At 50.1% G+C, this 21,960-nt stretch overlaps 1 protein-coding gene across 2 annotated transcripts in view; it reads right to left on the reverse strand.

Moving 5' to 3' along the window:
• Positions 1 to 10,141: 10,141 nt before the first annotated feature.
• Positions 10,142 to 21,960, reverse strand: part of ATP2C2 (ATPase secretory pathway Ca2+ transporting 2) — a 59,384-nt gene continuing 47,565 nt past the window's right edge. For both annotated transcript variants that reach the window (XM_041771427.1, XM_041771428.1), the window contains 11 exons: positions 20,051 to 20,207; positions 18,634 to 18,804; positions 17,785 to 17,882; positions 17,655 to 17,705; positions 16,560 to 16,726; positions 15,069 to 15,137; positions 14,858 to 14,974; positions 13,310 to 13,457; positions 12,063 to 12,161; positions 11,763 to 11,904; positions 10,142 to 10,484 (listed from right to left, as the gene is read on the reverse strand). In XM_041771427.1, the coding sequence (XP_041627361.1) occupies positions 10,366 to 10,484; positions 11,763 to 11,904; positions 12,063 to 12,161; positions 13,310 to 13,457; positions 14,858 to 14,974; positions 15,069 to 15,137; positions 16,560 to 16,726; positions 17,655 to 17,705; positions 17,785 to 17,882; positions 18,634 to 18,804; positions 20,051 to 20,207 (1,338 nt within the window). In that variant the 3' untranslated portion in view covers positions 10,142 to 10,365. The remainder of the gene's footprint in view (positions 10,485 to 11,762; positions 11,905 to 12,062; positions 12,162 to 13,309; positions 13,458 to 14,857; positions 14,975 to 15,068; positions 15,138 to 16,559; positions 16,727 to 17,654; positions 17,706 to 17,784; positions 17,883 to 18,633; positions 18,805 to 20,050; positions 20,208 to 21,960) is intronic.

Consider the following 21,960-nt stretch of genomic DNA (forward strand, 5'->3'; position numbering starts at 1 on the left):
TTGGCTATTATGGACATTGCTGCTATAAACATCAGGGTGCAGGTGTCCTGGCGTTTCATTGCATCTGAATCTTTGGGGTAAATCCCCAGCAGTGCAATTGCTGGGTCATAGGGCAGGTCTATTTTTAACTCTTTGAGGAACCTCCACACAGTTTTCCAGAGTGGCTGCACCAGTTCACATTCCCACCAACAGTGTAAGAGGGTTCCCTTTTCTCCGCATCCTCTCCAACATTTGTTGTTTCCTGCAGTTAGCTTTCAAAAGAAAAGTGTGTCCCCAGACAGTAGGCAGAGGGGCAGCAGCCTGACCCACCTGGACGTAGTCATGGTTGATTTTCCTCCTAAAAAGCTGGTTTTTAATAAGCTGCTCGTTGAGGTTATATGTTTCCTCTCAGCTGATAGGACAGCGGATATAGGGTGTGAGGATCCTCAGGTATCCTTACCATAAATCCAAAGAATTAGGTCGGTCCTGCACCTTCCATCTATTGCAGAATTTCTTTTGATAAAAATGCAAGTAAATACTTCACTAGAAATAGTCTGTTGGTATCTGTACCTTAAGTACCATTGCTGTCGCCTGTGTTCCTGGCTGTCGGAGAGGCTTCACGTTTGCTCATGGGCACACTCTCTGCCTCGTGCTGGTTCCCATCAGAGGGCAGCGGACCAGTGGGCACCTGTTTCCCCAGATGGCATGCTCACACACAGAATGGCGGGGGCCCAGCCCAGGTGCACGCGAACCCAGGGGTGCAGCCCTCCTGGCGGGCTTCTCAGCACACAAATCTGTGGAGGGTGTCACCGCAGCGGGGGCCACTGGACCTGGCCAGCCTCCCTCCCCCCGGGCCTGGGACACATGCGGTGCTGGTTTTAACAGTAAGGAGTTTGTTACTTGATGCAACAAAAGAGAATTCAGGGCCAATGGTTTCCTTGTGAGTGAAGACCACTGAGGGCTCCAGAAGGTGCTGGAAGGAAGAGGTGAAAGGATGGGGTCCATGGGGCAAACGTTGCTATTGTTACTTTTCCTCCTGCCATGTTTTCTTTATTAAAACATGGTATATAGTAAAAAAAAAAAAAAAAAGGTTGAAATAGGAAGGCTAGAACTCAAAGAGAAATCTCTAGCTGTGTTCTTTCCCAAGGAGCAAAGCCACTCATGAGAAAACCATCCTGCCTGAGGGGACCCCTTGCACGCCCAGCATGAGTGGGTCTTCTGCACTCTACCCTGGTGTGTGCCCCGCTTGTTCTTGGTCAGGGTGGCTTCACACATACCCATCAGTCTCCCTTTGACCTCACAGACTGCGCAGTGCCCTGTGGTGCGGATGCTCCGTGGTTTGGGGAACGTCGTGACTGTGGCCACAGGCTCCCGGGTGTCTGTCTTGGTGTGATTTTTGTCAGGAAGAATCAATTCTTAGAAGTTGAATTGTTGGATCAAAAGATGCTTCTTAACTTCGATCCTGACAAATGAGCAAACCTCTTCTGAGTTCGGTTTATGCTCCTGACCTACCACCGTGCCTGTTTGCCATAAAGATACCGATACTGTGTTAAAACCTAGTTGGTTTTTTTTTTTTTTTTTTTTTTTTTTTTGTGGACCCGATATTTTCTCTGAGTGACCGTGAACCACTTCATTTTTCAAAAGCCATCTGTGTCCTACCCTTCACCTAGTTTTCTGGGGCGTGGGTTTTCTTCTTACCAGTTTGCGAGAGTGCCTTTTTTTTAATTAATTAATTAATTAATTTATTTATTTATGATAGTCACAGAGAGAGAGAGAGAGAGAGAGAGAGAGGCAGAGACACAGGCAGAGGGAGAAGCAGGCTCCATGCACCGGGAGCCAGATGTGGGATTTGATCCCGGGTCTCCAGGATTGCGCCCCGGGCCAAAGGCAGGCGCCAAACCGCTGCGCCACCCAGGGATCCCGCGAGAGTGCCTTTTTGAATGAAGCAAAATAGTTTTTAACTTGTGTGCTAAGTATTTTTTCCACTTTGTTTGACCTTATTTTTCTATATGTAAATTTTGCATTTTTGTCCTCCTTTTTTTGTTTACACCAGCATTTGCTCTTTTTTTTTTTTTTTAAGATTTTATTTATTTATTCAGAGAGACATACAGAGAGAGAGGGGCAGAGACACAGGCAGAGGGAGAAGCAGGCTCCATGCAGGGAGCCCGATGTGGGACTCCATCCAGGGACTCCAGGATCTCGCCCTGAGCCAAGGGTAGGCACTCAACTGCTGAGCCACCCAGGCGTTTCCCCACCCCCCTTTAAAAAGATTTTATTTATTTATTCATGAGAGGCAGAGAGAGAGAGAGAGAGGCAGAGACACAGGCAGAGGGAAAAGTACAGCATTTCCTCTTAATGCTTCTGATATTTGTGGTTATTTACCCACTGTGATTTAAAAAAAGAAAGAAAGAAAATCAGGGCACCTAGGTGGTTCAGTCAGTGAAGCGTCTACCTTTGGCTTAGGTTGTGATCCCAAGACCCTGGGGTCAAGCCCCGTTCGGCTCCCTGCTCAGTGGAGAAGTCTGCTTCTCCCTCTCCCTTATTTATTTAAAATAAAATCTTTTTTAAAAAATCATGTTTTCTTTTATTGCTTCTCTGCTTTCCATTTTTCCTTCTATATTTTGGTCCATTCAAAATATTTTAAAATGTACCTCTATCTTTCCCCCCCAAATAAATTCCAATATCTTTTATATATTAAACAGAATGTTTCTTCCCACCGACCTAAAGTACTGCTTTTGGGGTGCCTGGGGGCCTCATTCGGTCAAACCTCCGACTCTTGGTTTCGGCTCAGGTCTTGATCTCAGGGTTATGAGATCAAACCCCACATTGGTCTCTTCGCTGAGCATGGAGCCTGCTTGGGATTCTTTGTCTTCCTCTCACCCCAAAGAAGGGGAGGAAGGGAGGACTGTTTTCTCATCCCCTGAATTTCTATATGAACTTCAGTTTCTGCCTCATGTTTTAAATACTGGAGTTTTACAATAAAAAGGTTTAAGAGCTATTCCCCAATGATTTATTTGTTTTGGGATTTTCCTTCCCATGCTTGCCTGTTTATTTTCTCTGATCTTGGGTAACCCTTCTGAAAAGTTTGATGGTTGCATTTTCGAGATAGCATTAAATGTGGATCCGTGTAGGCAGAGCTGATACCTGGTAGGTGTGCACGGTTCCTGCCCCCAGGGATGGTAACGTCCAAGTCTGTAACATAGATTTTGTTATTGCTGGCACCATACGTGAACTTTTCCCCCTGATGGTTGTTTGAACATAGGAAGGTTCTTGATTTTTCTACCTAGTTTTGTGCCCAGCCGCCTTGCTGAATTCTTTGGTCTGGGGGTTTTCAACCTTGGGTCTGCATCAGAATCCTCTGGAAGGCGTCCTTAAGGGCAGGTGGTAGCACTGGGAGTGAACATTTCTTGTGAATCCCCGGGCTCAGTGCAGCTGTATGCTTGGCTCTGGTGATTTCTCCTTTTTTCTCTCCAGCGTCACTGAGCTATAACTGATACAACATGTTGAGTTGCACTTACTATGGTGACGTTATGGAAATGAGGATAATTTCCCTCCTTTTGCAATTTCTAGACTTTTTCTTTCTTTCTCTTGATGGATTATATCAGCAAATACTTTCAAATTTCAGAAGCAGTGACACACTCTTCCCACTCCTGACATTAATGGAAATGGGTCTTTTTTTTTTTTTTAAAGATTTTATTCATTTACTCATGAGAGAGAGAGAGAGAGAGAGGCAGAGACACAGGCAGAGGGAGGAGCAGGCTTCCTGTGGGGAGCTCAATGTGGAACTTGATCACAGGACCCTGGGGTCAGGAGCTGAGCCAAACAAAGGCAGATGCTCAACCATTGAGCCACCCAGGTGCCCCAGGTCTAGTCTTTTTTTTTTTAGGTCTAGTCTTTGATCATGGAGCAGGATGCTGGCTTTTCAGATAGATGTTCATGTAAAGGAAGTATTTGTATTTATGTTAAGAGTTTCTGTCCAGATGTTGAATTTTCTAAAAAGTGGTTTTTTTTTTTAGTATCCATAGTTTTCTGATTATTTTTTTTTTTTCATAAGGAATACCAAATCAGTAGGGCTCCAGATACTGAGCCATGTGTATGTTAACTGCCACTCGAGTGTGTGAATTCATTTGGACCGTGTTTGGTACTTTTGTAGCTGGGTGTACAAATGAGTTGGTCTGTAGTTTTGTTGGGTCTAATTTTATGTAAATCAGGCTTTAGTTGTAAAGTTATGCTGGCCTGGGATGCCTGGGTGGCTCAGTCGGTGGAGAGTCTGTCTTCAGCCCGGGCATAATCTCAGGGTCCTAGGATCAAGTCCCGCATCTGGCTCTCTGCTCAGTGGGGAATCTTCTTCCTCTCCCTCTGCCTGCCACTCCCCCTGCTTGTGCACATGTGCTTTCTCTCCCTGTCAAATAAATAGAATCTTTAAAATTTTTTTAAAATTGTGTTGGCCTTAGAAAAATAATTTAGAACTTCTCTTCTTTGTAGGATCTAGAAAAAAAGCAAATGAAAGTCCCTTAAAGTTTGGGTAAAACTCATCGGGAACTTTTGGTTTTGTGGGCAAGGAGGGGTGAACTCTTGATCACCTCATCCATGTCTTATCATCTGTGTGGTTTTAAATCTGTTGGGGTTCATTCTGATGATTTTTTAATTTCTTGATAAGTTTTTCATTTTATGTAAGCCTTCAAATTAATTTACATAGGATTGACCAAAATATGTGAAACCTTTTGTAGTTGTGGGTTTTAACTTGCTGTCCCTTTTCCTACATTATGTTGTACCAATTTTGTTTTATTAAAGTTAATTTTGCTTTTATAGGATCTCCTCCCATGTGTCCGTTTCTTTTTCAAATTTGAGTTGTCAAATTACTCAATAAAGAAGAATGGAGGTAAATACATACATGGAGGTATTACTTTCTTCTTGGAGCTCTGCCTTCCTTGGCAGTACCGTGTCAATTGTGACAGATGTGCGTTCACGGTCGGCTTCTAGATTTTCTGCAGTTTTATTCTAATCACCACTTAGACCCAAGAGTTCTAAAATTTTGGCATGCTGGACAATTTTCCTACAAATGGTGGTGTTGATTTTCAGATTTGCTGAACAGTGATTAGAAGAATTGAGATTTTAGTCGTGTCCTTACATGTGGCCCGCTAGTCTCCCACGGACTTTTCTGTATGTTTTCCTAGGTTTTTCATATGATGCTCTATGAATTTGGATGCTGTGTTAGTGCATGTGTAGGCTCGGTCAATTTTACTGGTGACTACATCTCATTAAATATTCTTTCTCTCACCTAATGCTTTTGGCTTCGATTTTAATCTTGTATGACAGTAACTGTGTCACCGCAGCATGTGCTGTTTGCCTGGTAGATTGTAGCTCAATTTTTCTGAGTCTGGTGTTTTTGTTTTTGTTTTGTTTTTTTCTAAACTTTATTTTGAAGTAATTTAGATCCACCTAGAGGTTGCAAAACGAGTCCCAGGAGTTCCTGTGTACTCCTCACCCGGCTTCCCCTGATGAAAGCATCTTCCCTACTCAGCACAATTGCCTAAACCAGGACACTGGCATTGGGACAGTGCTATCAGCTAAACAGCAGACCTTATTCCAGTGCTGCCAGTGTTTCCATCGCACCTGCTCTTGGGCAATGTCAAGGCTAAGGGTGCGGTGCTACAGCTGGCAATGTTTGCCCAAGCCCCTGACGCCCACTACTAGCTCAGGGTTCCCCAAACCACCCTCAGATTGGACAATTTGCTAAAAAGACAGAACTCAGTGAAACCCATTGTTCTATTGGTCGGGCTTATTACAGGGAAGGATGCAGGTCAGAAGCAGCTAAAAGGCAGAATCTGTGGGTGTTCCAAGAACACAGCTCCCGGGCGGCCTCTCCCCGGGAGTCCTAATAGAGAATCACTGAGTCTGAGAGTAGCCTGAAGGGGTCCCCTGGCCCCAGTCCTGTAAGACTTTATCACATGTGTGGATTCACAGAACCATCACTACTGTTGACCTGAACTGTTCCATCGCCCCCAAAACTCCCTTCTGTTCCCCCCTCCCCATATAGTCACGTACTTCCTAACCCTGTACCCTGGCAGCCTCCCCTCCATTCTCTGTCACCCTGTCACTTAGAGAATGTTAGGGACATGGAACCATTCGGTACATAACCAGGAAGACTGGTTTCTTTCACTCAGCATGAGACAGACCCAGGAGACCCATCCTAGGTACAACTTCTCATGGCTGGCTGGTACTCCGTCGTGTGGCACTCTCGGGTCCCTTCACCCTTCACCCACAGAAAGATGTTTGGGTTGTTCTAAGGTCTGGCTCTTACAGGTGAAGTTGCTGCGAGCACTTATGTACAGATTTTTGTGTGTGCGTAAGGGTCTGTGCCTAGGAGCGGAATTGCCAGGTCACATGCTAAGCTGTGTTTAACCCGACAGGATGCGGTCAGCCTGTTCTCCAGTGGCCATGGCACGCACCTGTCCCCCAGCACCATGTAGGAGCTCTTGGTGCTCCGCGTCCTTGCCAGCACCTAGTATGCTTGGTGTGTTCTGAGGTATTTTAGTGGGTGTGTAGCACATCCCCTTGTGGGCTAAGGTGGCACATCTTTTCCTGTGCTTTTGCACTATCTGCATGTCCTCTTTGGTGAAGACTCACTTCAAGACTTTTGCCCATTTCCTATTTTTTTTTACTGTTAAATTTTAAGTTTTTGAAAAATATTCTGGGTTAAAGTCCATTTTGGGATATGTGACTTGAAAATATTTGTTTTCCAGTCTCTCTCTTTTTTTTTTAAAGCTCTCAAATAGTGACTTTCCTGCACAAAATATTTTGACTTTTGGTGGAATTCAATTAATCATTTTTCTTCCCCCCCCCCCCCCGGAGTTTTAAACACTTATTTTTTTATTCAAGTATAATTTAGCATCATATTAGTCATAGATGTATGATATGATTCCACAATTCTATGTTTCTCAGTGTTCATCAAGGTCAGTGTACCTAAAAAATTTTTTTAATTCCAGTATGGTTAAGATACAATGTGGTATTAGTTTCAGCTTTACAGTATCATGACTCAACACTTCTGTACATTATTCTGTGCTCATCATGTGAAGTGCTTCATCCCCATCACCTGTCTCCCCATCCCCCACACCCCTCCCCTCTGGTGACCATCAGTGTGTTCTCTAAAGGTAAGAGTCTGTTTCTTGGTTTGTCTCTTTTGTTCTTTGTTCATTTGTTTTTTTTAAGTTGTACTTATGAACAAAATCATACAGTATTTGTCTTTCTCTGACTTATTTCACTTAGCATGATACCTGATAAGTCCATCCATGTTGCTGCAGATGGCAAGATCTCATTCTTTTTTAAGATTTTGAGAGAGAGAGGATGTGTGTGGTGAGGAGAAGCAGATTCCCCACTGAGCAGGGAGCCCGACATGGGGCTTGATCCCAGGACCCTGGGATCATGACCTGAGCTGAAATTGAGAGTCCCACACTTAACCGACAGAGCCACCCAGGTGGCCCAAGATCTTATTCTTTTTATAGCTGAGTAATATGCTTGGGGCGTCTGGGTGGCTCAGTCGGTTAAGTGTTTAAATCTTAATTTCAGCTCAGATCATGATCTCAGGGTGGTGAGATTGAGCCCCGCGTTGGACTCAGTGCCAGGCATGGAGCCTGCCTAAGATGCGCGCTCTCTCTCCACCCCTCCCCACTGCACAGGCACATGCTCAGTCACTCTCTCAAAAAACAAAAGGGCAAGATCTCATTCTTTTTATGGCTAACCTTCCATTGTGTATATATAATACATACACACACCAAACCTTCTGTATCCATTCATCTGTGGATGGACACTGGGCTGCTTTCATGTCTTGGCCATCGTACATAATGCTGCAATAAACATAGGGGGCATATATCTTTTTATTTTTTATTTTTAATTTTTTTGGTATATATCTTTTTAAATTAGTGTTTTCATTTTCTTTGGTTCCCTCAAAAAGTTACAAATAGAATTACCGTATGATCCAGTAATTCCACTAGAGGGTATTCAGTTTTTCATATCTTTTAGGGATGGTCTTGTGGGGTCATACCTAAGAACTCTGCCTAACCCTGGATCCCAAAGATTTTTTTTCCCCCTCCTTCTCTTCTGTGTTTTCATTTGTGGCTCATTGAGTTAACTTCTGTGGAAGGCATGAGGTCTGAGTCAAGGGTGGCTCTCTGAGGAGTAGATGTCTAATTGTTCCAACACCATTTATTGAAATGATCATCTTTTCTTAACTTGCTTCTGGATTATTGTCCAAAGTCATAAGATCTCCTTTTTGGGGAATGGTTTTAACTATGTCACTGTCATTGTGAGTTCTAGGACTACTCTGATTACTGCATTTTCAGTGTGTTATGGTAGTTTGTGGTTTTCAAGGGTTGATTCCCTTTAACTTGTTAAATTTATGTGCATGAGATTCTTAGTATTACTGTCAGAATATCTTGAGGTGGCTGAGTGACCTACCACCTTCCTTGCTAATATTGGCAATTTGTATCTTTTTCCCTTTAATAGACCTCTAGCAAGATTGGCCATTTTGTTGATATTTTCAAAGAACTAGCTTTTGATTTTATTTTTTTTCAAAATCCAAAATCTTTGACTTCACTGGTAGCTGCTCTTTCTTATTCTTATTTTGGTGACTGTCCCTCTGCCCTTGAGGGGTGAGTGTTCTATAAATGGGAATCAAGCTAAGCTGCTTAACGTTGTTCCAGTCTATCTATTGCTGAAAAGAAGGTTTACATTTCTGTTGCATAGTCTGATTTATCCATTTTACTTTATGATTAGTATTTTGTGTCTTGTATAGTAAGATTTTACCTGTCCCTGTTTTTAATCCCCGATGGATTATTTTATCTTTTATGTTGACAATCCACCTTGGGCTGTTTTGTATGGCATTTTATTTAATGATTTCTGTATGGTATTTATTAAGGATAAGAGTAATTTTTGATATTGTTACTGTAGGTAACAATCAACCCTGGTTCTTCTTATTTTTAAGGGGAAGGACAATGCTTGTTGATGCCCCTGACTCAGAGCCATGCTGTGCACCAGGCTGCGCAGGTGGCAGGAGTTGGCCTGCCCCTCGGAGGAGTTATCAAGGGTTGTCAGCTGCTGAGTGGGTATTAACCCTGCAGGAATGGCTTCCTCTCCAGGCAGACCCCCCAGATAATCTCTTTGTAGGGAGGATGTGTGTGTGTCCCCTCATTTAGCTCCACTATCACTTGCAGGGGTTGTGAAGGGAGGATAGCAACCCCAGGCCACACATCTTCCTTCCGAGGAATCTGAACTTTACCTGGGAGCTACAGGGGTCCACTCTGCCCTCCTTCACCCTAGGCAGCCAGTTTGGGCAAGAGGGTTACTTTTGTGTGTCAATATGGCCAGGCTGTGGTGGCCAGCTGTTTGGTCAAAGACCAGTCTAGATGTTCCTGTGAGATTAACACTTGCATCAGTAGACTTTGAATAACACAGATTGCCTCTATAATGTAGGTGAGCCTCATCCAATCCATTGAAGGCTTAAGAGAAAGGCCTGGGATCCCCGGGAAGGAGGGATGCACTCTGGAGCCTCCAGCCCACTGGGTGGCCCTGAACACTGCGGACTGGCTGGCCCCACATCCCATGAACTGGTGTCTTAAAACAAGTCTGTGTCTCTCCTCTGCCCATCCTGCTGGGGTTCCTTGGAAAAACCCTAATCCCGGGGTGAGCAGGGGGTGGTGGCTACAGCTATAGCACACACGGGGTTTTGCTGCTGGTCCTTCCTGGTCCCTTCCAGCCTGGCCCCCCTCTACCATCTTTCTGCTTGGAGGACAGAGCTGCTTTAAGATTAGTCCTGGGGCTCATCCTCAGGCAGCAGGGAAAGACTTTGGATCTGGTTGCTGAGGCAAAGGCCCTTGTCTGTTCACCTTAGAAGATGGGGCCTTGGCTCAGGCCACTTGGGGTGTGACTGCCCCCCACCCCCCCCGGACTGGTCATGAACAATAGGCTGTGTAGGTTTCCCACCTGGCCGCTTGTGGAAAACACTAACCAGACGCTGGCACAGCACTCCACAAAGTGATTCAAAGCCCCACCAGCAGCCCCAGCCCCGTGGCCAGACCCCTGACCTTCCCTTTCTCCCCCGAGTCCGTCTTCCTCACAATGGGGCTGCCATGGCGCAAATCTGGAGGCAGATATAGTTAATACAAATCACTGTGATTTAATAAATAGTGGGGTGTTCCTGTGCGGTCTGGGCCCGGCCCAGAGCCCAGGGGAGAGACAGGCTGGATGTCCTGCTTTCCAAGAAGCAGAGCCGAGGGAGGGACCTACCGCACAGTGTCCTAAAAGCACCCCTCTGAAGAGGGGCTGGGGGAAGGGCCACAGTCACATAAAAATAGAGATTATTTAGGGATTTTACACAGGTGGGGTCCACTATACATCGTCTTGGTGAATCTGGGCTTTCTTGGCTCTGGAAAAGAATTTTTCACCTAGTTTGAGGAGCTCTGACAAAATGAACACGGATGAGGCCAATCCAGTTAAAAACAACAAATCTGCAAAAAGGTGAAAGAAAAAAAGGAGTCAGAGAGCACAGGCTGCTGCCCAGAAGGGGTGCTGAGCCCAGCAGGGCCGCAGCCTGGGGCTGCCGGGAAGCCTGGAGGAAGCTCAGCCCAGAGCTTCCTTCTCTACATTTTATCTGTTGTCACAGAGACAGCGGAGGTGAGCGGGGAGGACCCGGGAGCAAATCTCAACCCAGGACAGGAAATGCTACAGAGCCAGCTCCACAAGGACCACCTGCCTTTCCAGGGGGCCCAAGTGGGAGGTGTTGCCCACTTCAGCTTTAACAGAACCCTCAACTGCCCTATTCTGAAGGCAGACGCTCCGATCTCCACCTTGGGCTCCCCCTGCAGGGGGTCAATCCCTAGCACCTCCGCTGACCCCATAGGATCTTACTGTCAGAACCTTCCCCGGCTCCCTGTTGCCAACGATTCATTACAAGCATGGTGCCCAAACCATCCCCATCCAGGGCATTTCCTGGAGATTTGGTAAAGCTGACTTAATTCCCTGTTGGGAGGAACAACCATAATTTTTACTTCTTGCATGTAGCGGCAGGGCACCTACGGGGCCCACAGGACCCTGCTGCTAGAGTTTGGGGAAGAAAGAACAAGTGGTCCTGAGCCTTGCCCACCAAGGGCTCCAGTGCACCCGTGTCCACTGCCTCAGACCTGACCTGTGTCATGGCCTGGGGATGTCCCCAGGGCATGGCTCACCCCACACACGGGGCCCTGGTTACTGTCGCTTCTTGGGTGACCTCTTCTCCCTGACTTTCCCCTCTTCCCACTTCTGCTGATGGTCAGCTCTGTTTCTGGTGAAGGAGCCTCCATTACCCAGCGCAGATTGCAAAGCACTTGGCTCCGCACTCAGCCTGGGTGGGGGTGCAGGGGAGCCCCAGGATTCCACACCTGGGCAGGTGTGCTCAGGTCTGGGCCAGCCACGGGCATAAAACCATGTTCTTTCCAGCAAGAACCGCGAGCTGGCTTGAGGTAAGTGGGTGTCCAAGACACACCAGCCCACTGCCCGTTGGGGGGCAGAATGAGGCCAGAGTGATGCCCACCCCGGGGCAGCCCCAGGCCTGGCTGTACCTGCCGTGTGTGCTCTGAGCCTCCAGGAGGGCACGTCCCCTTCCGCCCTTGGTGGTCTTCCTGGCAGAGGTGCCTCTTCCTATGGTTCTCGTGTGCCCCAGGCCCCCATCACATCGCCCTCCCACCCAGTGTACCCTGCAGGGCGCAGATCCCTGAGGACTACCCCCCCCAACATCCCCTCCCACTCACCAAGTGCACTCAGGTTCTCTGTCTGGAAGACCTTCTGCAGGGGCGGGACGTAAATCACAGCCAGCTGCCCCAGGATTGAGCCCAGCACCGAGTACAGGAACATGGGGTTCCGGAGGAAGCCGATCTCGAATATCAACTTGGTCTGTGGGGGCAGAAGGGCACATGTTGGCTGGGTCACATTCACGGATGCCACCGTCCAAGCAGAGGCACGGAATGACTAGGACCCTGGCCCCAGCACTTCCCACGAGGAACAGGATGGGGTCCTGCAGGGAGGGGAGGGGAGGACAGCCCTGGGCTCACCTGGGAGCGGCAGGTCAAGGCATTGAAGAGGTCAAAGAACACAAAACAGGTGAAAGTCATGGTTGTGGTGCGCGGGGTGCTGGCCTTGTCTGCGGGGATCTGGAACACAAAGGCGCGGGATGAGCACGTCCAGGGAGGCCATGTGCTTCCCAAGATGAACTTGTCCTTCACCCAGAGCCAGAGGGAGCAGGAACTCCAGCGGGGGCCTTACTAGGAACTGACCTGAACCTCCTCTCAATCTTGTAAGGGGAGACATGTTTCACAACCCCCCAACCCAGCCAACCCCAGCAGGTGGAGGGTCCTGCAGCCCTTCCTCAGGGATTGTGGTTGCCCCCCATGCTCCAGCCAGGCTCCCTTGCACAGATAAAGGGAATGCCCCTTCCTCCAGCAGGTGACATTGCTTCCTGGGAGATGACACTGCTTCAGCTACATCCTAGATGACACACCCTCCCTGGCTCTTGGCTCTGCTGCTCCGACCCATGGCAGGGTCTCATTCCCCTTGACATCATAGGGCCAGGCCTGGAGGGGAGGTGGAGGTGACCCCTTCCCGCCTGGGCTTGCATGCTGGACTAGGGGTCTCTGTGGACTCCGCTGGGGGGCATGAGTGAGAGCCCGACTCCACAGTCCTGGAGAAAGCCCCAGGATTTGCATTTCCTACAAGGTCCCAGAGAGGGTGACGCTGCTGTGGGAGCACAGGAGGGTTTGGGTCCCCTTCCAGCACACAGGCTGGGTGCAGGTAGGGCCTCACCACCTCCCCAGGTAGTTGAGAATTTGGGGAAAAGCAAAGCCGCTCCTCTGGGGGCGAGGCTGGAGAAACCCAGAGGTGGCCCAGTGTCCCATCCTCCTTCCTGCACGTGGCACCTGCCCGGCTCTCCAGCTAGAGCACCGAATGTTGGCATGGGGGCCACCAACAGGTGACCCATGAAGTCCCACAAATCATCACCTCCAGGAAACAAGTACATCCTTTTATAGATTTCTAATTGTTTCTTGGTGACAGGAGGAAGCATCATCAAGTCTCGTTTGGAGTAAAACCTGATTTCTTCCACGTGCCCAGGAGGCCTCCTATCCTTCTGCCCTGTCTGCCCCCTGCCCCCTCTACATGTACATGTGTCTCCCCCATGAGAACCCAAGCTCTACGTCCACGCAGGGACCATTCCCAATGCTTTGCACACGCCCCCAGCCCTGGGTCTCCCTGCACAGGGGCTTAGCCCATCCCGGCCAAGCGAGCCAGTGAGGACTTGGCTCACCTCCTTCCAGAAGATAAAGAGGGTCCCACTGATGATGACGGCAGCTGACAGGAGGATCTTCAGGATGAGGGATCTACTGAGGATGGTGTCCCTGATGTTCCGTGGTGGCTGCTGGAGGGTGTCTTTGTCAACTGGTTCCACCCCCAGGCTGCGAGGAACAAGGCACGGGGCACCTTGACACGAACCACTGGGAAGGGTCATGTCAAACAGCCGGGTGGCGGCTGGGCAAGCACACCTGAGGTGGAGTGCTGAGCTTTCCAGGCTCTCAGGTCAGCTCCGGAGGCCCGGCCAGTGCCGGGAGGGTCGGGGGGACCTTGGCCGAGCACATTTGGGCTGTCCACGTGAGCCTGGGCTGATCCCACACTTACAGGGACATCTCTGTCTGTGCTGGATGCCTGCCCTTCACCTCCTCTGCCCTAACCAACTGTCCAGCTCCTTCCACGGTCTCCACCCTCAGCCTGGGCCCTAGGGGCAGCCCTACCCCCTCCATCCCTCCCTGAGCATGGGGAGGGAAACCCTCCCTCAGGGCTGGCCACACCGAGGTCCTGGAAGCACCCCGAGACCCCCTACCTCATGCCTGGGCAGCTTCTATCACCAGGAGACCTCTAGCGGGCTGGAGAAATGGGATCCACGCCCTGCCCACCACAGAGCCCCCCATGAGCAGAGGGACCCCCGCCCCCAGCCAGCTGTGAAATAGCAGGATTAGGGCTCAACTAGCAGCAGGCGGTGTGGGGGGGGCGCTGAGGGGTAAGTGGGCTGGGGGAGGCCCCGTGGCACCCCTGGCCCTGTTCCCACAGGTAAGAGGCACCCTCCCCTGGGGCAGGGTGGGGGGAGGGGGTGGACACAAAGTAGGGCTCTTGCCCTTGGCAGCTGTAACAGGTGATACTGAAGTGGTAACATGGATACTATGTATCAATAAATAATAATCAGCTGAAACCACACATACCCTGTGCCCAAACACAGTGCAGACCTCCCTGCTCGTGGAGGCCTGTTTCCCCGACTCCCAAGGTCATACTTTCTCCGGCACCATCCAGCCAGCCTCACACTGCCTTCTCATCCATCCAGCAGATAACTCCCCAGTCAGCTACGGGGTGCCAAGCACTGGTCTAGGAGCTGGGATACTACAGTCAACAAACCCACAAACTCTGCCTGAGGGGGGATGGATCACAATCAGATAAACAAGGACCTATGTGTATATTTTCTTCATTAGGGAAAAATAAAGCAAGGTAAGGTGAATGAGAGCCAGGAGGCTGCTGTTAGAGTAATCAGGGAGGACTTCCCAGAGGCGGTGACCGGAGGAGAAGGGCTGAGCCATGGAGCCGCACCGGGAGAGCTTCCCCCCATCAACCCTGGCTGCCCACGAAGGCGCTTCCTCCCATGCCCAGGGCACGTCGCTGGCTGTCTCCCCACCCTCCACAACCCCCGTGGACCACACTCAAGTCTTCTAGACTCCGAGGGACAGCAGCTGTGTTTGCACCCGTGCTCTGCGCAGGGGCCCAAGCTGCAGAGGCAGGCAGTCAGTGGAGCCTGGTGGAAATGGCATCTCACCTCTGCGCTGGTGGCCCGTCCATGATGATGTTGATCCACAGGATCTGCATGGCATTGAGGGGGCTAGGCAGGTTGCACACGGTGGATAGAGTGATGAGGCTCAAGGCTGAGATGCTCCTGCGGGGCACACACACAGGGACTGTCCATGGCCGCTTGCCAGACACGCACGCAGCACCCGATGGCACTGGGAGAAAGGCTGGCCTTGACTTACGTGCTCAGCTGAAAGCGGACAAAGTTTTTGATGTTATGAAAAATCCCCTTGCCTTCCTCCACCGCATTCCTGCAAGAGAGGAGAGGGCGTTTATTCACAAAGAGGGCTGGGTGGAAGGGTTCAGGTACCTCCGTCAGCCCTGAAGGAAGCGACTGTGTCACCAAAGATGCCTTCATGCTTGGCCACTGCTGTTTCCCCTCACTGGCATGCTCAGGACACATCAGCAGAGGCGATGATGTCCTGCCCGGCACCACCAGGCACTGGGGACTGGACTGCCAGCCCAAAAGATCACCCTTCTGTCCAAGAACTGTACATCATCCTCCCACCCAAGCCTGGGACTCTGGAAGCACCTAACACACCTCGCTGATTCACCCACGACAAGAGGCACAGCAATCCAACCTGCTAATTAGACGCAGGGGCATGGCAAGAGGGGAGAGAATCAGGAAGTTTTAACTTCTATGGTATTTTTTGAAAACTCTGCAAAAGTCCTTTAAAAAACTTGATCTAGAGTCACTAACACAGAATACTGCTTAGCCCTTTTTTTCTCCTAAAATTTTTTTGCAGAAGAACTAAAATTACAGTTACTTATTAACTGCATCTTATGACTTTTTTCACCCCCTAAGGGAGAAGCGTGCTAAGGATTCCTATGGTGCCTCCATTTATAAAGAAAAGCCTCCTTCTGTAAAGTCAGAAACCACACCAAACTTCAATTTTTGTTCAGATTTTTTATACCAGGCTTGAGCAAAATTTTCTCCCACCCCGAATTATTTAAATTCACATATGAGGAAAGACTTCATTAGAACTAATTAAAAAAATTTTTTTTAAAGATTTATTTATTTATTCATTCAGAGAGCGTGAAGAGAGAGGCAGAGACACAGGCAGGGGAAGAAGCAAGCTCCCTGCAGGAAGCCTGATATGGGACTCGATCCTGGGTCTCCAGGATCACACCCCAGGCTGCAGGCGGCGCTAAACTGCTGCGCCACCGGGGCTGCCCAGAACTAATTAAAATTAGAGCTAGAGGGCAGGCAACTTTATTAAGAAAACAGAAAAAAGCGACACAAGAAAACAGGTGCCCTGTCATCTTGGCAGCTCGAGATCACATCATTGCCAGGGACGCAGACATTTCTCCCCCTCACTTAACACTGCAGCGTGAGCATTTCCGTGTCTTTGATATATTCCTCAAGACATGATTTCTAATGCTCCTGTCGTACTCCTCCTAGGGCCGTCTAGGCTTTCCCCATAAATGGGGCTGCAGCAGGCCCGCTGGCATGTGGCTCCATCAGTGCCCCTGATCCTGGTTTTCCCATCAGATGCACCCTCAGGCTGCACGCAGGGTCTGCTGCATGTTGTCTGTAACATCCCCCTGGGTGCCCTATGGGCCTGGGACACTCCTATCTCTAGCACAACAGATGCTGGTGGGGGGGGGGATGCAGCTGGTTACCCCAGGACTTTCTGCCACAAAAAAAAACCCCCAGCTACTGAGCAACTTACATGATGGCCGAGAAGTCATCGTCCACCAGGATCATGTTGGCAGCCTCTTTGCTCACATCTGTCCCTGTCTGCCCCATGGCAATTCCGATGTCCGCGGACTTCAGGGCGACTGCGTCATTCACCCCATCCCCTGTCATGGCCACGATCGCCCCCGATTCCTGCAAAGCCTTTGGAAAGAAGAGATGAGTGAAGAACCTTCCTTCCTTCCCTCTGGATGCTCTGGCTCTCCCATCACACGGCCGACAGCAGAGGCGCCTCTCTGGAGTCAGCTGGCTGAAGTCTGAATCCCAGCCCCGCTCACGCTGCTGTGGGAACTGGGTAAGCCCTGAACCTCTCAACCTCAGCTTCTCCATCTGCAAAGTGGGGGCGACCGTCCCTCCTTCTGTGAGAGCTACAGGTAAGAAGGCAGGCGTGACGGCACCAAGCCCATAGTGAAGGCTTATTCGTGTTGTCTGTCTCCACTAAGAAATAAAAGTCAACAGCTTACCCCTGAGACCACACGGTGCCCAATAAGTATGCATGTTTCCTCTTAGGAATAACGTGCATGGAGATTTACTCCCTAGAACTAAAAACCCTGAAAATGGCATAAAGGATAAAATAGGGGAGAGCTACAGAGTGCATCTTCTAGTGCCCACGTGCAGGAGACAGGGCACACCCGCAGGGCCCTCCTCCTGGCACCAGCAAAAAACCACATCAACTCCCTGCTGGGTGCCAGGCTCTGTGCCAGGAGCTTCATGGCCTGGCCTCCTATAACCCTCTCAGCAGCCTTGTGAAGTAGCCGACATCTAGCCAACATCACCCATACTGCCCCCAGTTTTCAGACGGGGGAACTGAGGCCTGCAGGTAAGTAGCAAGAACAAAGCCAAAGAGCATTGACTAGCGGAGGCTTGTTGCTTTCTGTTTTTCCCTCTGCACCACGTAATTCCCACTCCTGTTTTCGGTGAACATGGCAAATGTCCCTCTGTTCTGCTCCCCACCCGCCGTTTAAGGCTGGCCGAGGCTCCCGCCAGCTCCGGCCCCGGGTCGCTCCCTGGAGCAGAGCCACCGCCATCATCCTGGACTGACCCTGAAGGACAGATGAGGCCCACAGCTTACCTTTATGATTTTGAGCTTGTGCTTTGGGCTGGTCCTGAAGAAGACAGATACCTGGATACAGAGGCACAGAAGAGCAGAGTTGGTGACCAGGGAGCTGACACTCTCCCCCTGCCCCCTGGGAGGACCCCACCTTCCCGATGCAGTCAGCCAGCTCCTCCTGCTCCATGCTCTCCACCTCTTCCCCGGACATGGCTTTCAGCTTCCCGTTGCACAGGCCGATGTTCCTTCCTGCGTGTTGCAGAGAATCCGTTCTGAGAGCTTGCTCCCAAGCCTGAGACTGCTCCCGTGCCCGCCCCTCACTCCACCGTGTGACCTCAGTCCCTGCCTGGGCCAAGAGAATGACAAGAAGAAAAGCCTCGGCAGCCACCAGCCACCAAGCACCTGCTACATCACACGATTTCAACTCCATCCAAGGAAGTACCTTCCCACAGAGGCCCCGTTATCCCTGCTCTAAAGGTGAGGGAAGGGAAGAAGGGATTTCCCCAAGGTCACAGAGCTGCTGAGTGGCGATGCTGGAACCAGGCGTGGTTTTGTCTGATTCCAGAGCCTCTGATCTGTTCACAGGTGCCGGGCGCTTTGAGACACAGTGGGGAGGAAAGCAAGGTGTGACGCCCTCATCACAGCGTTAAGTCGAATTACAGGAGGAGGGTTGCTAGCTAGCCCTCTGCGGACGAAGAGCCGGGAGGTCAGAGTGGCTCAATGACGTGCCAAGGGCCCACAGCTCATGGCACAAGCCGGCCCAGGGGTAAACTTGGGGAATGGCATTGCCTGGGAAGAGGAAGTGAGCTCGAGAATGAAAGCTCCCCCCACCCTGCATGCGAGGTCGTCAGGGGTCACAAGGGCTCTGCCCCCTTCGGAGGGCCTGCCAACATTTTAGGGCCGACCGTCTCTGAAGGCAGAGCACTGGCCCGTGAAAGGTCATGGTCACCGTGTGCAGTCCTGGCAAGCCCCCCCACCCCACCCCACCATCCCTGCTTACCTATGGCTGAGGCAGTCTCCAGGCCATCGCCTGTTATCATCTTCACCGACACTCCCGACTGACAGAGAACCTTCACCGCTTCCTTCACGCCAGCCCTCGGAGGGTCGATGATCCCGACGAGACCCAGAAAAGTCAGCTTCCCCAGCTCGGGCCCAGAAGCCAGGGCCAGCACTGAGGAGAGACCCAGAGCCACAGGTCCACCGGGGGCCAAGGGGCGATGGTGGCCTCAGTCAGCCCAGCCCTTCGGCATCCCACATCCCTCTGTGCCTGCGAGGGGCAGCAGCTCTTGAAGGCCGACCCCAAGCTAGGAGAGACAACCTGACCTGCAGAAAGCAAGACATTTGTCCACCGGTGGTCTACATGCCAACCGCACCCCAATGAGAGTGGCCAGAAGGAAATCTGCGAAGTGGCACATTTCCAATGGCTTTTTTTGTCTCTTGTATTGTCACCTGCCCTTTTAGGGTCAGCCCCAGGGGAAGAAAATGCACAGGAGGGCACTGCAGGTAAGAGTACTCTGACTGTTGGCTCATCCTGGCCTTGACCCTGTGTCGGTGGCACAGAAGCCAGGCCAGGCTCCTAGGGACAGGTGTTCCGAGAGGGGGTGTTGTGAGAACTGACCTCACTGCATCACCTTCCAGCTACTGGGGCGGGGCAGCGCTGTGGCCCTGTGACAGTGGTGGCAGTGTCCCGAGCCAGTGGTGTAGACACCCTGTGCTAGTTGGCATAGTGTCATTCATTCCTCCCCACCCCGCTAAGCTGCATCTCCGCACACTGTGACATCCTCACCTTGCGCACTTGTCAGCAATCTGCTGGCAATTTATCATTTCGGTTTCCTGAAGGGAAAAACCAAGGCAACTGGCACCCAGCCCAAAGCGTCTCATTTTCCTCAGAGAGAATACGAGTGGGTTCCCGAGTGTTTTTAAATACTTTCTCTGGCAATGGACAGGCTGACCAATGGCGCTATGGGCAATGTGCGTTTTCATGATCAGCTAGCTCGCCAGGGAAGCCGCTGCCCCTGGTGCAGAAAATTGGAAATGGCCAAGGAATTAAATGTCTGCCTTGATTTTACAAGAGCTTTGGGGTTTCCTGAGAGTAAGCAACAAGCAAGAAGACCAATCAGGAAAATTAATGTTTCTAGTACGCCTCATTCATCTGCCTGAGAAAACTCAGGAGAAAGGCTCTAGGCTTTCTCACACACGAGCCACATCTGGACTAACAGGGGTCGTTTGGTGGCTGGGATGGGCTGGGGGGCTCCCTGTCCTTCATCTGACCATGGATTCCACATTTGCTTTACTTTCATTAGCACACTGCCTGACTGCCATTCCGATCAATTACTAAGAACCCCACATTAATGCACTTGAAGAGTCAGTGTGACGTGCCAACCCGAAGCTCGGGGCTGGGGGCAGAAGGTACTGACCACGCAGGCCGAGCGAACCCATCCTCTTCTCCTCCTGCTGCCAGAAGGATCTCTGCTGGGGTGTCAGTGGCAGGGGGATACCTCCGTTGTTGTACATGGTGCAGTAATTAATCACTTCTTCAAAGGCCCCCTTTATGAAATAAATGTCTTCCTGGTCCTTGGAAAAGAAAAAAGGCCACTGTCATTGGATGCCTCGGCTCATGGTGACCCTCAACTCCTGCACACAGAGATGGTCACGGTGGGGCGATTTTTAGTGGACCATTAGTGCTCACCAGTACAGGACAGGCTAAATGACAGGAAAGCCACATGATAGGATATGCACTGCCTATAGGAGGACTGGGGCTGACCCTTGATCCACATGCCCCTCTACGTGAAGTCGCTTGTTGATGTCACCGAGAGCATCCTGTGCATTCCGTTAATCGGTCCTACCCCAGGCCCTATTACACTTGTATGTGTAGGACTGATTGCTAGACATCCAAGTTGGACTGCTGCCTCCCGAGAGCAGGTGCCATTTCTGTTTTGTTCACCCCTCCACGTGGTGCCTCATAAAAAGGAACCCAAACAAGCCCCTAACCGTTTTCCCTGTATATTTAGGCTCTGTCTTCCATAGATGGCAAACTCCGTGCAGAAGGCACTGTGCCAGTGTGGGTCACACTCTGTCCCCAGCATTAGCACAGAGCCTGAATGCTCATGGTGTGCAGGGAATGAGCTTTATGAATTGATAGGGAAAGATGTCAAAGATATCACCGTAAGGGGAAAAAAGCAAATTATAAACACTATATACAGCACGACCTAGTTTTAAAACAACCACCCCATATGTTGCTATGTGCATATTTAGAACTTGGAATATTCCATCTCAGACTGTTGGGGGGTTACCTTGGGGCAGGGGTGATGGGTCAGGAGCGAGGAGGAGTAGGATTAAAAGAAGCTTCCATTTTTAAAGTTGTATTTCTATAGTTTATTTATATGAGAATATATTACCATTGTCTTTAGGGAGGGAGAAAGAAAAGATCTGAAGGTATTAAAACATTTAAAAAATCTGTAACCCCTTTTAAGCAGAGAAGATCCATACACTCATCCATTTGTGGCAGAGGCCTGGAACACGCTGGCCAATCTGCCCACTGCCCTGAGTAAGAGAGGAGGGATCTCGGCACGAGCAAGATGTGACAGGTTCCAGAAAGGGAGGGAAGTAAAGAGCTGGAGGAAAAGGTGACAGGTAATACAAAACGTTTTAAAAGACCCTTTTATCATAGAAAATCTGAAAAGCTACAGAAGGTTAAAAAAAAGAAAAAGAGGGAAAGAAGAAGTCAGCTTTAATCCCCACCTAGGCATAGACAGGAGTAATTTGGTGTATGTTCCTCTGGTCACTCATAGCAGGTGCACACACACACACACACATGCACGTGCCTATGTGCGTACGTGTGATGCGTGAGCTCACTGTTCACACCATCTGTGGTGGGTGCTGGGATGTGCCTCCTGATCCCCGCCCTTCAGGAAGGAAGGACTGTCCCCTCCTGGTGACAATTAAAGGTACTCATACCTGTAAGGAACTCGGTGCCAGGGTGTGAAAAAGAACCCCCAAATTAGCAAGGAGGTCGGTGTTCACGGTGGGAGCATGACTGATATACATTTTTTAAAGATTTTATTTATTTATTTATTTATTTGAGAGAGAATGATTACAAGCAGAGGGAGGAGCAAAGGTGGAGGGAGAAGGAGAGTAAAGAATCTGAAGCAGATTCTATGCCTCAGCATGGAGCCCGACACAGGGCTCGATCTCATGACCCTGAGATCATGACCTGAGCCGAAACCAAGAGTCGGATGCTTGACTAACTGAGCACCCTGGCATGCCGCATTCCTGATATTTCTGACTCAGAGGTTCTGAGTGGAGCCTGAGAATCTGCATTTTTAGC

Source organism: Vulpes lagopus, chromosome 10 (assembly GCF_018345385.1).
Source record: "Vulpes lagopus strain Blue_001 chromosome 10, ASM1834538v1, whole genome shotgun sequence".
NCBI lineage: Eukaryota > Metazoa > Chordata > Mammalia > Carnivora > Canidae > Vulpes > Vulpes lagopus.